General features: G+C 35.8%; 2 protein-coding genes across 3 annotated transcripts; one reads left to right on the top strand and one right to left on the bottom strand.

The window, feature by feature from the left end:
* Positions 1-1619: 1619 nt before the first annotated feature.
* Positions 1620-6803, top strand: LOC117615875. Of its 2 annotated transcripts, none has more exons than XM_034345042.1 (7): positions 1620-1882; positions 2999-4474; positions 4760-4815; positions 5137-5367; positions 5504-5795; positions 6021-6217; positions 6346-6803. In XM_034345042.1, exons 2-7 carry the CDS (start codon positions 3092-3094, stop codon positions 6497-6499), a joined length of 2313 nt encoding a protein of 770 aa, XP_034200933.1. In that variant the 5' UTR covers positions 1620-1882; positions 2999-3091; the 3' UTR covers positions 6500-6803. The 2 variants fall into 2 exon arrangements, with proteins under 2 accessions (XP_034200933.1, XP_034200932.1); XM_034345041.1 differs by having other exon boundaries at positions 5137-5351; positions 5485-5795.
* Positions 6804-7182: 379 nt separating this feature from the next.
* On the bottom strand, positions 7183-9094 carry LOC117616641 (probable glycerol-3-phosphate acyltransferase 3). The gene is made up of 2 exons (XM_034346021.1): positions 8348-9094; positions 7183-8236 (listed from the first exon to the last, which is right to left on the bottom strand). The coding sequence occupies exons 1-2, from the start codon at positions 9056-9058 to the stop codon at positions 7334-7336; spliced, it is 1614 nt and encodes a 537-aa protein (XP_034201912.1). The 5' UTR covers positions 9059-9094; the 3' UTR covers positions 7183-7333.
* Positions 9095-13718: the final 4624 nt, after the last annotated feature.

The raw sequence follows: 13718 nt of genomic DNA on the forward strand, positions 1-13718 counted from the left end.
TCATATTTTCCTTGAATGAATAGTGTTAATGGCTCATACCATCACTGTGAGTCGAGCCTATTAGAGAACGCCACGTGGCTGTAGTTGGGCTGGGTTACCTTTAATACCAACCCGATCATACTTGGTACCCTTGAGGGTCGATAAAAGGCCTCCCAGCCAAGATTTGACAGGATAAAGGTTGAATCCGCTCTCGGTTATTTGATCACAGACCCGACCACTCTGGTGTTGTGTTCAACCAGAGGCGCATTAATGATCCACAAGCATGATCAGACCCTTGTCGAGTCAAACACTCCACCCCTTTGGTAAGACAACCTGGCAAGTGAGATAAATCAGTTAATGTACATCCCATCCAAGAAAAAAGTGTCGCCTTACCCTTTGATCCCTGAGTGAACAGACTGGTGATAGAGAGGGATCATTTAATATACCTTCCATCCAAAGCCACATGTCACTTCGTCACACAATCCCTGCCAGATAGTATAGTGATCAGAAACAGATCATTTAATGTGGTCTAGTCCAACCAGGGGGAAGGAAGATAAATATATCCTCCTTAAGTATCTTTGTCTCTTCTTCTTCCCCTATGAATACCCATCACCTATCTCTGGACAAAGGTAATAAATACTCTCATCTTGTAAACCCTACATCCATTCTCTTCAACTTACAACCACTTATGACTTAACTATCGGAGGGAGTTCGACTGGAACCAACCTCAGTTCACTCATATTCTTATAGTTGTTCAAAGTGTGCAGGTCTTCTACGGAGAGCATCTCAATCCGAAAGATCTGGTATAGGCCTTGACCTCAGTCTTAGTCTAGGCTATACATTTTACGAAAAAGATACGCGGTTTACAAATAGAGTAAAAGTTTATGGTATTGGTCCACATTTTGGCTTCTCCGTGACTAGCGCCTTTCCTCTAGATAGAATGAATTTGGTGTGCCCTTTGACCGTTTTGGCCTTCTTTTATTTTATATTAATATATAGATAAATAGATACCTTTAAAAAAAGTTTAGCTAAAATTAAAACGCTCCTTAAAAGTGTTTATTTAATCCTAAAAAAGCACTTTTGTCTTCTTTTTTCTGACGTGCTTTTAATTCTTTTAACCTTACTCAAATTTTTTACAGACAGGCCCTATATTTTATTTGTATTTGGAGGGATTCTTAAGTAGGGTTGCCACATAAGGTAGTTTTTTAACATTGAATATTTATTGATATTATATTTTTAAAAGCGAGATTTTAACTATGTTGTTCACACATATTATATCATATTAACAGATTATGACATGTAGCCGTATTTTAATGTCATACGATAATATCTCATCTTATGTGATGTTGATAAGACATCACACTTGGTCAAGCATTTTTTCATGTATATGATCACTTCAATTATTTTATCACATAAAAATTGACTAATTAAACATATCATTTTAAAAAAGGAATTAACTTTACATATATGGTACAAAATATATATCAAAACATGAGTTATTTGGAAGATTCACTAATTTCAAACACAAAGTCGCTATTTATTTATTTAATTTTTTTTGTGTAAGAAAATTCAACCCGATCAGTCCACACGTATATAAAATACTGAAGTGTGTACTGGGTCGAAAGTCCAAAAACCCACTCTTAAATATTTATCTTCTTGAGCCCACGGACTTCCCGCTTCCTGCGTTCCTCTCTTCCCTCTGAAAATCGCGGTTTCATTTCAATCTCTCTCTCTCTCCCTCTCCCCAAAAACCAATTGTAACTCTCTCTCTCACACCATTTAATGTCATCTCTGTAACTGCTCAGAGATCTCTCTCTCCAGTTTCGCTCTTCTTTTTCCTTTTGTTTCTCTCTGAACTGTTCCTCCCCAATCCCATCGCGCTCTCTCAGCCCATTTCAGATCTGTAATATTTCTTTCTCGTTCTCTCTTTCGGTTTTGTAAATTTGTTTACTTTATTAGTTAATTCTTTTCAATTGGTTATTATATTTTCTTAATTACCTGTTTATTTACTGGGAAATTGAGGAAATTGGGATGGAAAGTCATTTGTGCTTTACTATCTGCACCCGCTCTTTGGTCAAAATAGTTGAAAATTCACCTTTGCATAATGCTATTATATAGGAAACAGTGAAGGCTTGCTTTTTGTTGGGTATACAAAAAATTGTACTGTCTTCATACATATACTAAACATGCAGGTAGTCATTTTGACCTGTTTATTGGGCAAGGATCTTTCTCTTAAGCGAACAATATGACTCGCTGCCTAGCCTGTAACCAGTCAAATGGTTTCTTCTTTTTGCACTTTCTTTCTTGATTTGCAGATTCTTGTTTACACACTTGTGAGTTTAGGTGAGGTCTAAGCACGACCCTTTCTTGAAATTTTAGTGTATGAATATGAGCATGCCAAGTCATGTATATCTCCTTATTTTTCAATTTTCAATTTTTTTTACGTTTGCTTGGTGGGCCGGCGGCAGTGTGTGCTAAATTGGATACATGGTGTTTGCCATGTTTTTGTCTTGCTCGATATGGGTTGACTTTCACGGATGATTCTACCAGCAAAAGAAGCATTAACTTTTGGTGTATGGAAAAATATATAGCAACATGATCAGTGGAAAAACTATTTTTTATTCTGGCTATGGATATTTCTTACCCATTGAGTTTAATAGCTCCTTTTGTTGTTTGATTAGCAACTGAGGTAGCCAGGTTGCTGTTCATGAAAGCCATCACTTAATTTAGGTGTTTCTGAGTGATGTTAGTATTGCTTAGGCATTGGTTGGTGGCAACCAGTAACCACACGCAAATTTTTTGTTTGGTGCAGCGTTAATAAATTACTTTAGTACTGTTTAATCTTCAATCTTTATTAGCCGATTACAATCTTGCTAGACGTGTTCATTGAAAATAACTTTTTTGATGAGCTAGGATTTTGCAAGCCAAAGTTTTATGGCAATATTAGTTTATTGAATTAATCAACACTCAGCAGCTTTGCAAGTCATGACATTGTTAAATTTTGTTTAAACTATTGCAGGATCCTGCATAAAATCATTCAAAGTTCACAGTGTAAACATTTTACGGCTGTTTTTTAATGAGTTAGTGCTTGAACTTTATTCTTCCCTGCCTCATGGAGAAGGAGGCTTCAACTAAGGAAAATGTCACAAGTTCTCTGGCTGCTCAGAAGTTGGATAGAGATACACTTGATCTTCAGAAATCTCAGGGAGGAGAACCATCAAAGGAGATTGAATCTCTGAGTATCAGCACTGGTGGTCCCAAGTTAGAGAATAATGGAGAAGATGGATTGGTTGAAAAAACGGATGTGAGCGGTGATTTGAAATCTAAAGAGCAGGGTAAAAAGTTAGACAGTAATCCAAGTCACAGTGGCATGGGTGAGAAGATTGATGAGAGAATGGATTTGGAGTCTAAAGCTCAAGAAAAGGATTCAGACTCAAATAAGGAACAAAATGACTCTGGTCATAAGGTGGCGTCAACAGCTCAAGAAGAAAAATTACACAATGATGGACATGATAACTTGGGTAAGAAGACAGATCAGGGTAAGGATTTGGAGTCCAAAGCTCAAGAGGAGACAAACCAAACAACAGATAAAATTCTTGGAGAGGAGGAGGAGCTAGAGCCAGTCTTTGATGGAACTGAGGTTCCTGGGATGGAAGCTAACAGAAGTATGTCCACCCATACTTTAGATCTTGATTCAGAGACCCAGGGAGTAGTCAAAAAGGCAGTGGCGCTAACAAACCTTGTTAAGATTAAAGGTGTAGTTGTAGTCTCCACTTTTCTGCGTCGCCTTTCTGGGAAAAGAGATGAAGACGAACAAGATGTTATTGACCATGCAGATAAGAATGCTTCAGATTCCACTAAAGACAGTGAAGCTAGAGAGGTCTCTCAGAAAACAGTGGATAGATCTGCATGGAATCCCCTAAGCTTTATTAGGACATCCCAAGATGGTGATGCAGAAAACAAAGCTGAGCAGAGGGAGGAGGTCATTGAAGAACCAGCACAAGCTATAGCCATAAAGGGAAGAGTTATACTGTACACGAGATTAGGATGCCAGGACTGCAAAGAGGCTAGATTATTTTTGTATAGGAAGAAGCTCAGATATGTTGAGATCAATATTGATGTATTCCCCAGTAGAAAGCTTGAGTTAGAGAAAATTGCTGGGTCTTCTTCTGTTCCAAAAGTTTTTTTTAATGAAGTCCTTATTGGAGGCTTGAGTGAGCTAAAGGGCTTGAACGAGTCTGGAAAGTTTGATGAGAAGATTGATTACCTGATCAGTGAACCACCATCATTTGAAGCTCCTTTGCCACCACTTTCGGGTGAAGATGATTTGTCCAATAGTGGAGCTATTGATGAACTAGCTTTAATTGCCCGGAAGATGAAAGAATTTGTTATTGTGAAGGATCGGTTTTATAAAATGCGCAGGTTCATGAACTGTTTTTCAGGTTCAGAAGCGGTGGATTTCTTAGCAGAGGATCAGTATCTGGAAAGGGAAGAGGTTAGTTGGTTTTATTAGTTTCTTTTCAGTTATTGGGAAAGCAGTGGTCATATGACTTCCATCTTTCAATTGGCCAGATTATCTTGCATTTTACAAGGAATTACTGGGCTTCATTTTCTTTTAGTTTGTTGGTCGTAAGTCATGCTTTTGGATTCTGTCTTATATACGTGAAATTATTTCAATTTTTACGTGTGTTGGGTTTACTACAAATGCAAAATTAGTTTCCAGTTTAATCTCATTATCATTAACTCTTCCCTTTTCCTTTTGGTTTGTGTTATGAGACAGGCAATTGAATTTGGGAGAAAGCTTGCAAGCAAACTCTTCTTTCATCATTTTCTTGAGTGAGTCCCTTGAAGTTTCCCTTGAAGTGTCTTTAAATTCTCTTCTGCTTTGTTTCATTGCTAGAACAGTCTGAGGGGAAAGTAGTTCAAAAGAAATGTGGAGGAAAAAACATGAAGTGAAAAATGAGGTCTCAGCTCTCCCTGATTCATTGTCTTGTTCAAAAGGACAGTTAGTGGTGGAAGACACATATTTTCCCATAAAATGCATGATATTTAAGCGAAGAATTTTAGCTTATTTTTTATTATTTTTTTAATGCCAAACCAATTTGCATCACATGTATTATTCCATTGTTGACGTTTTCTCCTCTTGTGTTTCTCTAGGGAAAATCTATTTGAGGATGGGAACCACCTGTATCGGTTCTTGGATGATGATCCAATTGTATCTCAATGTCACAACATCCCAAGGGGTATAATTGATGTGAAGCCAAAGCCCATCCTAGACATTGCATCAAGGTTGAGATTTTTATTTTATGCAATCCTTGAGGCCTATGTGTCAGAAGACGGAAAGCATGTTGATTACAGAAGTATCCATGGAAGTGAGGAATTTGCAAGGTTTTTCTTTTTTTTTCCTTTTTTGTTTTCCTCAAATGAGTTCTTTTAATTGCTATTGGGAAATGCAGTTTTGTGTCTTGATAAACTATTTTTGTTTTTATATCTAAGATATTGTAGATGGTAAATATCTTTGTAGGTATCTGAGAATAGTAGAAGAGCTTCAAAGAGTGGAAGTGAAGGATATGCAGAGGGAGGAGAAACTTGCTTTCTTTATAAATCTCTACAATCTGATGGCCATCCATGCAATATTGGTATGGGGTCATCCAGCTGGAGCAATTGAACGAAAGAGGTTGTTTGGAGACTTCAAGTATGTTGTTGGTGGGTCCACATACTCACTTTCAGCTATTCAAAATGGTATTTTACGGGGAAACCAGCGACCACCATACAATCTCATGAAGCCATTTGGTGCAAAAGATAAGCGTTCCATGGTAAGACGGTACTAATATTCTTCATTATTGATATGGTTTAAACTTAGACCTGGCACATCCATCATGTGTGTGTTTTAATAGTTAACAGACTAGGGTTTTGTGTTTACATGTACATGGTTAAACACATTGTCTTTCCAGAATTGTAGTCTGCCAGTCAACTCTTATCTTATCTCCTAAGAGCTCAGCCTCTTTATTGTACCTCATTTTTGCCCCTTTCCATACCAGGTGACTCTTCCTTACTCAGAGCCTCTTATTCATTTTGCGCTGGTTTGTGGTACTCGATCTGGCCCTGCTCTTCGATGCTATTCTCCAGGGGATATTGATAAAGAACTGATGGAAGCAGCTCGTAATTTCTTAAGAAATGGAGGTCTTATTATTGATTTTGATACCAAGGTTGCATCAGCTAGTAAGATTCTTAAATGGTAAGCTGTTCTAAGCAAAGGCTCTAATTTATATTCTTAATCCCAAAACCTTCCTCCTTATTGTGTGATATTCTGAAACATTTTTAATAATTAACTTGCCTCATCCAACAACACTTCTTAATGCTCAGGTTTAGCGTTGATTTCGGCAAGAATGAGGTAGAGGTACTGAAGCACTCATCAAACTACCTCGAGCCGGCTGTCTCAGAAGCTTTACTGGAATCGCTTGCCAAATCTCAGCTGAAGGTGATGTACCAGCCTTATGACTGGGGTGTGAACTGCTAACGCCATTATACCTTTCTTGCATACCATATACAGCTTTAAATCGCTTCCCTTGTTTTACCAAAGTTTAGCATAAGTGAAGGGATGGGGATATCCTTCATTATGGATATCTCCATTTGTAGTTCCATAGTCGCAGCAGGATGCATTTTTCGATAAATAGGTCCGGCAGATGCATTGGAGATGTACTTGGCTCATACATGATGGTCTTGGCTTAAAATTAAATTACAATGTTGCTTATGTCTTTTAGTTTTTACTCTGATGTTTTGATATGAACTGATTGCTTAATAGAACATTTGTGAATCCTGCATTTCCATGATCTTTACAGAAGAGAGAAACTCAGGAACAGGTAGCTTTTTAGTGAACAGTTTTAGTTTGTGCAATGTTGTTTATAATGGTGAGAATGAATCATTTCTCGGGAAATCTTGCATTCCTGGATTTTGAGGGATTAGATAAAATTTCAAATGGTCTAAACATTGCATTACATTGTCAAATCTAATATTTTTACCCAAAAAAATAAATAAATAAATAAATATATATATATATATATATATTTTTAAAAAGAAAAAACCCTCTACCTAAACTGATATTAGGACCTCGAGTGCAGGGATAAATGTTCTTAACCACTTGAGCTAAAAGCCTCCTGCTTTTCCAACCCAAATTTAGTCTAATACAAAGCTTAAAACTTCAGAAAAAAAAGATCAATCTTTGATTACAGTCAAGGGTCTAGATCACTTGAAACAACCCCAAATTGAAATATACATTATTTATGCTTACACATGATTTCTTCACCATACATATGTCCTAAAGCTGGTGGTAATTAAATTTCACAGTTATGACTCACGCATGAGTCACCTTCCTTGAGCCCTTCAAGCTCCCATCATTGCCTGCCAATGCCATATACTTGTCTTTCCTTGTGAGTCTGGTGCACCTAAAATCTAAGGCCCTGCCAATCTCATTTTGTACATAATTGGCAACTTCAAAACTTGATTTTCCACCAAGCTTGCATGTGTTTGATCCTGGCAGATTCTCAAGGAACCTGAGGCTATAAACAGGATTTGGGTTCATAAAATGAAAAACTGGATCCAAACATTTGAACCCACTAGCACTTGTGCCATAAAACATGTTCACTTTCACATCTATGGCCACAGGAACAATGTCATCTGTGAGCTCAGCAAACAATGGACTGAACCTTAACAGATAAGGCTCTCTGCATGTGGTTCCTTCTGGGCAAACCACTAGGTCACCTTGGCTCAACAGCTTCTCCATTTTTTCCCCATCTCTCTCTCTGTCTCTTGTTAATCTGACAGTCTTCATGGGAGCAATTTTCTCATTCACTGTGCTTAAGCTGAAAGTGACAGCAGTGAGAGATTTGTTGGTGGCTAATTGAACATAGAGAGGATCAAGCAAGGTTCTGTGGTTGCAAACATAGAGTCTGCCTCTTTGTTTTTCTCCTTCACCATTTGTTGAGGAAATAGAGGACTTGGGTTTTGAAATTGTGGTGATTGTTCCTGTGAAGGCTAAGATTGGAGTGCAAATGCTGTGAGGTAGAAATATGCCAGAAAGGAATCTTAGGATGCATAGGCAAATTCCTAGTGGCATGTACATGAACATGGCCAAGGTGGCAAGTTGGGTTGGTTTGAAGGCCAATCTTCCATCATGGAAAATCAATGGTTCTGGGTATTTCTCTCTTGGAAGGCTTTTCCAGCTTTGCTTCTCAGCTTCGGTCACCAAGTAAACCTCCTGAAAAATATATAACATGGGTATTGTTAGGAAAATGTTCAAAACCCAAAAACAGTTTCAGAGAGAGAGAGAGAGAGAGAGAGAGAGAGAGATGAGAGACCATTGACCAACCTTGCAATGAGAAAAGAGTTGCTCATGCATGTTTTCATTGTGGCAACCAATTATACCAATTGCTTGATAATCTGACTTTTTCTCTCCAAGAATCAGATTTGAATCCAAACTGTTTGTATTTTTTGCCTCCATCAAACCCACAAAGTATCCACCAACCACTTTTAGTTCTCTTGCAACAACAACATCAACCCTAACATAATCTTTCAAAAATCCTTCAACCATGACTCTAGGCAAGTCACTAAATCCAACTTTTTTCCCACATCTCATCACCACATCAAACCCTTCACACCCAACATCCTCCAAAAAGAATTTGGGCAGCACAGATGTCCCAACTCTCATTTTTTCCTTCCTAATTCCAAAAAAGCACAAAAAAACCATGATGTTGAGCCCCAGCTCTCCACCAACCAAACAAATAAAAGGGCTTAAAAGAAACAAAATTAGAGCCCTCAAAAGCCCACCAGCTTCAAAGGCCACAAGCATGAAGTAAGGAAACAGGGAAGGTGACTTCAAAAGTGTCTTCTCAAAGTGGAAAAAAATTGCTTTGTTTGAAAGCTCCCTTGCTGATTGAGCAAGGGAATTGAATTTCTGAAATTCTAAGTGGTTTGCATGGGGCTTGGTGGCCTTGTATTCTAGAGGGGATGTTTCCCTTGGCTTGCTATGGACTTGGAAGGAAGAGGAAAGAGCTTCTAGTGAGCATAGGTTTCCAGACATCTTCGGTTGCTTGCTACTTTTGTTGCAAGCGATGCACCAATTTATTTATACTTGTTTCGTTCATTTATGATTCTATCAAAGTTTAGGTATGGGTTTTCAATTGACTATATACAAGTACACATGATATTTTCAGCACCAAAAAGGCATAAAGAATAAAACATAGATATATTGCTTAAAATTAGAAATTGTTTTTTATTTTTAGTATTTGTATTGCATTAAAGATCGAAGATACTGTGGGCTCATTCTCTCTTCAAAAATAAAATTGTGTTCATTTTGTCCCATATTTATTTTGTATATTTCTCTAATATTTAGTGACTAAATTTTCAATTCACTAATCTCATGTCCTAATTCCCACGACATATTAATTGGATGTGTGTTAAAAAAAACACCCCCTTCCTAACTTTCACAACAACTGGATTAACTTATACTAGGCTAGATCTCCAATATAACCAAACAAATTATATTACTTACACAAAACTGTAGTTACACTTTAGCATGTACATATTTTATCCTATTGTGACACAAAATTATTTTTACACAATACAAGTGATATTTGAGACATGAAAATTGAACACATGATCTCGAATGTGTCTCATGTTGGAAATGAAAGCTTAGTATAAAGAGATTAAAATATCTTGAACATCTCCACTTACTTATTGATTTTGAATTGAATGCTATCACATTCTAACATGATATAATAGTCAAGCTGCCAACGTAAAAGATCTTATGCCTCTCTCCATCCCTTATTAATTGGTTTTGAGTTGCAAGCTGTTTATATTCTAACAATTGTATTATAATAACCTCAATTATTTACTTTTAAAAAACAACAATAACACTTTAGTATGTACGTATTTTACATCACCTAAACATGTATCCTAGGGTACACGTTAATAAAACCCTTCCAACTTACCACTAAATGGTAATCAACATTAAATTTTGAAGTGATAATCTTTTCTTGGTTGGTTTGTTGCTTTCTAGGGGTGGGCACGGTTTGGTTTGGACCGATTTTTGCCTCAAATTAGAACAGATCCGATACTATTCATGCGCTTTGGTTCGGTTCGGTTTTAATAAAAAAAAATTCAAAAACTGTCCGGTTCGGTTTGAACCGGTTTCGGTCCGGTTCTGGTTCGGTTTTGAATCGGATTATAAAAATTATTTTTTTAAATTGTTTTGTAATACAATTCTCAACTGAAATATTATTTTTTTACTTGAAAATTAAGAAATTATTCAATTTCATATAAAAAAATATATATTAAAGTGAGAAAAGAGAGATATTTTGACATTGAACTTAGATAAATATTAGGTTTTTTTTAGTGAAATTAAAAATATAGCATTAAATATAAATATATATTGAAATTATATATTTTTTTAGTTTCACCGGTTCGGTTCGGCCCGGTTCGGTTTTTGAAGATATGGAACCGGATCCGAAACCGGTCCGGTTCGGTTTTTGACTTTTTGGTCAACTCGATTTTTTTCCGATTTAGTTCGGTGTGGTTCGACTCGGATTTCCGGTTTGCCGGTTTGAGTGCCCACCCCTATTGCTTTCTGCGATGGACTGATGGAGTTATCATACTGCAAAAACGACAAAAACACGCATGTGAGAGAGAGAGAGAGAGAGAGTTTCTGGGCTCCGATATGATCCTATATATAATGAGTGTGATAGGTGTTGGTGAGTGGCAGTCCAAAGATGAATAACAGTGACCAACAACCACCACCAAATCATGAAATGTCTAAAATCTAACCGTCCAAAATAAACGTACCTGCATGGGCAACCAACCAACATGGCATGACTAGGAGAGCATGTTTGAGCAAATTCATCACAATAATGTACCAACAATATATATATAGTCCAGTCAACTTGATCCACGAATTGTATCGATAATGTATTGATACGTGTAAGGTCGATGTATCCAACAATATCAATAATATCGACATCTTTGCTTTTTTGAAAAGTACACTTAACCGCAATATTAAAAAAAACTATATATGTATAGTCTTTTTTTTAAGTACAAGCGATTGAAGAAGGGACGTTTCTCACATACACTGTCAAGAAGTTATGGAAGTTCGAATCTGAAACTAATAATATGTAGGTCAATGTTATTTTCCTATAAACTAGACACCGTTGGCAATGTATATATAGTCGTTGCTATACTAGGAGCAGAGGCGGACCCATTAAGGCGCAAGGAGGTGCAGCTGCACCTCCCTTCGCCTGAAAAACCATCGTAGGTGTTTCAAATTGCCCATTTGCTCAACTGGTGTACAGATTATCTTATTTCCATTTTCAACATTTAAGTAAATGTCTTTGTCCTTTTACTTTAATTTATTTTTATATTACTCCATTTACTTAAGTTTACAATGTAAATAAGGAAGTACCCCCCATTTGGATTCAAATAAAAATACTAGAAAATCAATTCCCACCAAATCAAAATATAAAAAATCGGTTTTAGTGCAAAATACGATTTAGGCTAAAAATGATGGCTCATTAAGTCAATATATACTTCATACTAAAATCCTATAAAATCAAGTTTTCTTATTTGATGTGTAAGGAATAAAAGCCGCCAAAAATTATCTTGAGAAAATGATTATTCCGAAAAACCATTTTTCATACTTAGTCAATTTTGCACCTCCGCTAAAAAATTTCTGGGTCCGCCAGTGACTAGGAGTATAGCTGGAAACAATCAACATGAGAAATTGAAATATAAGCAAAAACTTGGATATGTTAAATTTGAAGTTAATTAGTTAATTACCAAAATATCACTAATGTGTAAAAACAAGATTAATGAATATACGAATTGTTAAGACAACGAATTATTAACAAAGGAACTGACACAAAAATTGAAGCACTGTTTATTTGTCATAGCAATATTTGGAAGCTATAATTTGTCCAAAAATAGAAGAAAGGAAAAATGGAAAGTTTGTCGTTTAGTCTGTAACTCTTTGGTCCCCCATTTCATCAAAAAAGAAAAAAATGGAAAGTTTGTGGTAACCCGACAGAACTATATGTTAAAATTTACAAATTAATCTTTTCAGGTCCTTAATTTACCCAGATTATATTTTCGCCAAAAACAAAAACAAAAACAAAAACAAAAACAAAAACAAAAAAGCAAAACAAAACCTAGATTATATAAGTACATGATTTATGTATAGTTATTTCTGTTTTTTTGCGAATTACCTTACAATTACCCATATAAAGCCTATTTGGAGGGAAAACTCCAAAACTAGCTACTTGTCATTTTTTAATTGGTTTTTAGTGTATTACATTTTTTCTAAAACCAATTAGAAAAGTGGCTAATTTTGGGTTTCTCCCTCCAAATAGACTTTATATGAGTAATTGTATAATATATCATGTTAAAATGAGTTTATTGCTAAAAACCTATATAAGGAATGAGTTGACTCGAATAGGTTGCAATATTAAAGAGGGACACTCCTTTCCTCCTTCCTTGGAAGGAGGCATTCCTACTTCCTGCAAATCACAGTTTGACAAATATGCAAAAATAATTCATGAAAACTAAAAAAAGAAAAATCTCTACACATATGTCAAACTATGATTGACATGAAAGTAGGAGTTCCTACTTTCAAGAAAGGAGGCAAGTATTAAACATGTCATTAAAGTTGTTTACTATACCATATAGATTGAGGGAAATTAGATTCCGGATTCCTATTGAAATTATTTATTAAACCATATGGAATTGGGGTAGGAATGGTAATAATTACTAAAATGTCCTCATTGTTGGTTTAAAGTATATGACAAATTTAGAATTTTTAAAATTGTGTGAGGATATAATGAGTTTAAAAGATGAATTCTTATGGCATGTTTACAAATTCGTAATTTGATTAGGATGAATTGAATTGAGGAATAGGTGGATTGAGAAGAATTAGATTCTGGATTCTTATTGAAGTTGTTTATTAAACCATATGGATTGAGGGAAGTTAGATTTCGGATTCCTATTGAAGTTGTTTGCTAAACCATATGGAATTTGGGTAGGAGTGGTACTAGTTACTAAAATGTCCTCGTTGTTGGGTTAAAGTAGATGGTAAATTTGGAATTTTAAAAATTATGTGAGGATATAATGGGTAAAAAAGATGAATTTCTAATGGGTTAGTTCTCCAGGAATTAGAATACCACCTCCCACTCAAGAATTGAATTACTTTCCTATTTTGTGTGGACCCCTCTTACTTTTCAATTCCTTGATATAAAGTAAACGCAGGAATCCTCCATATGTGGAATTCAATTCCTAATGAGAATTTCAATTCCTGATTAGTAAACACATCCTTAATATGTTAATTCTTCAAAAATTAGAATACCACCTCCTATCCAAGAATTGAATTCCTCACAAATCAAGAATTCAATTTCTAATTTTGTATGAGATCCACTTTCGAATTCTTTGATGTGAAATAAACACATAAATCCTCCATAATTAAAATACAATTCCTAATTCGAATTCGAATTCTTGATTAGTAAACACATCATATAAATTTCTACCAGAAAAGTGTTCATGATGTACCTAAATACATTCATAAGAATTATTAGGTACTTTCATGCCACGTGGTAGGTTAAGTTATTTTTGTTTGTCTCGTTCAAGTGTGATGAGCTATTTGTTTGTCCCGTTAGGCAGGCTTCTTATTGTGTGTAAAGAGCTATTTAATGCCACGCCAGACA

This window comes from Prunus dulcis, chromosome 1 (genome assembly GCF_902201215.1).
Source record: "Prunus dulcis chromosome 1, ALMONDv2, whole genome shotgun sequence".
Classification (NCBI taxonomy): domain Eukaryota; kingdom Viridiplantae; phylum Streptophyta; class Magnoliopsida; order Rosales; family Rosaceae; genus Prunus; species Prunus dulcis.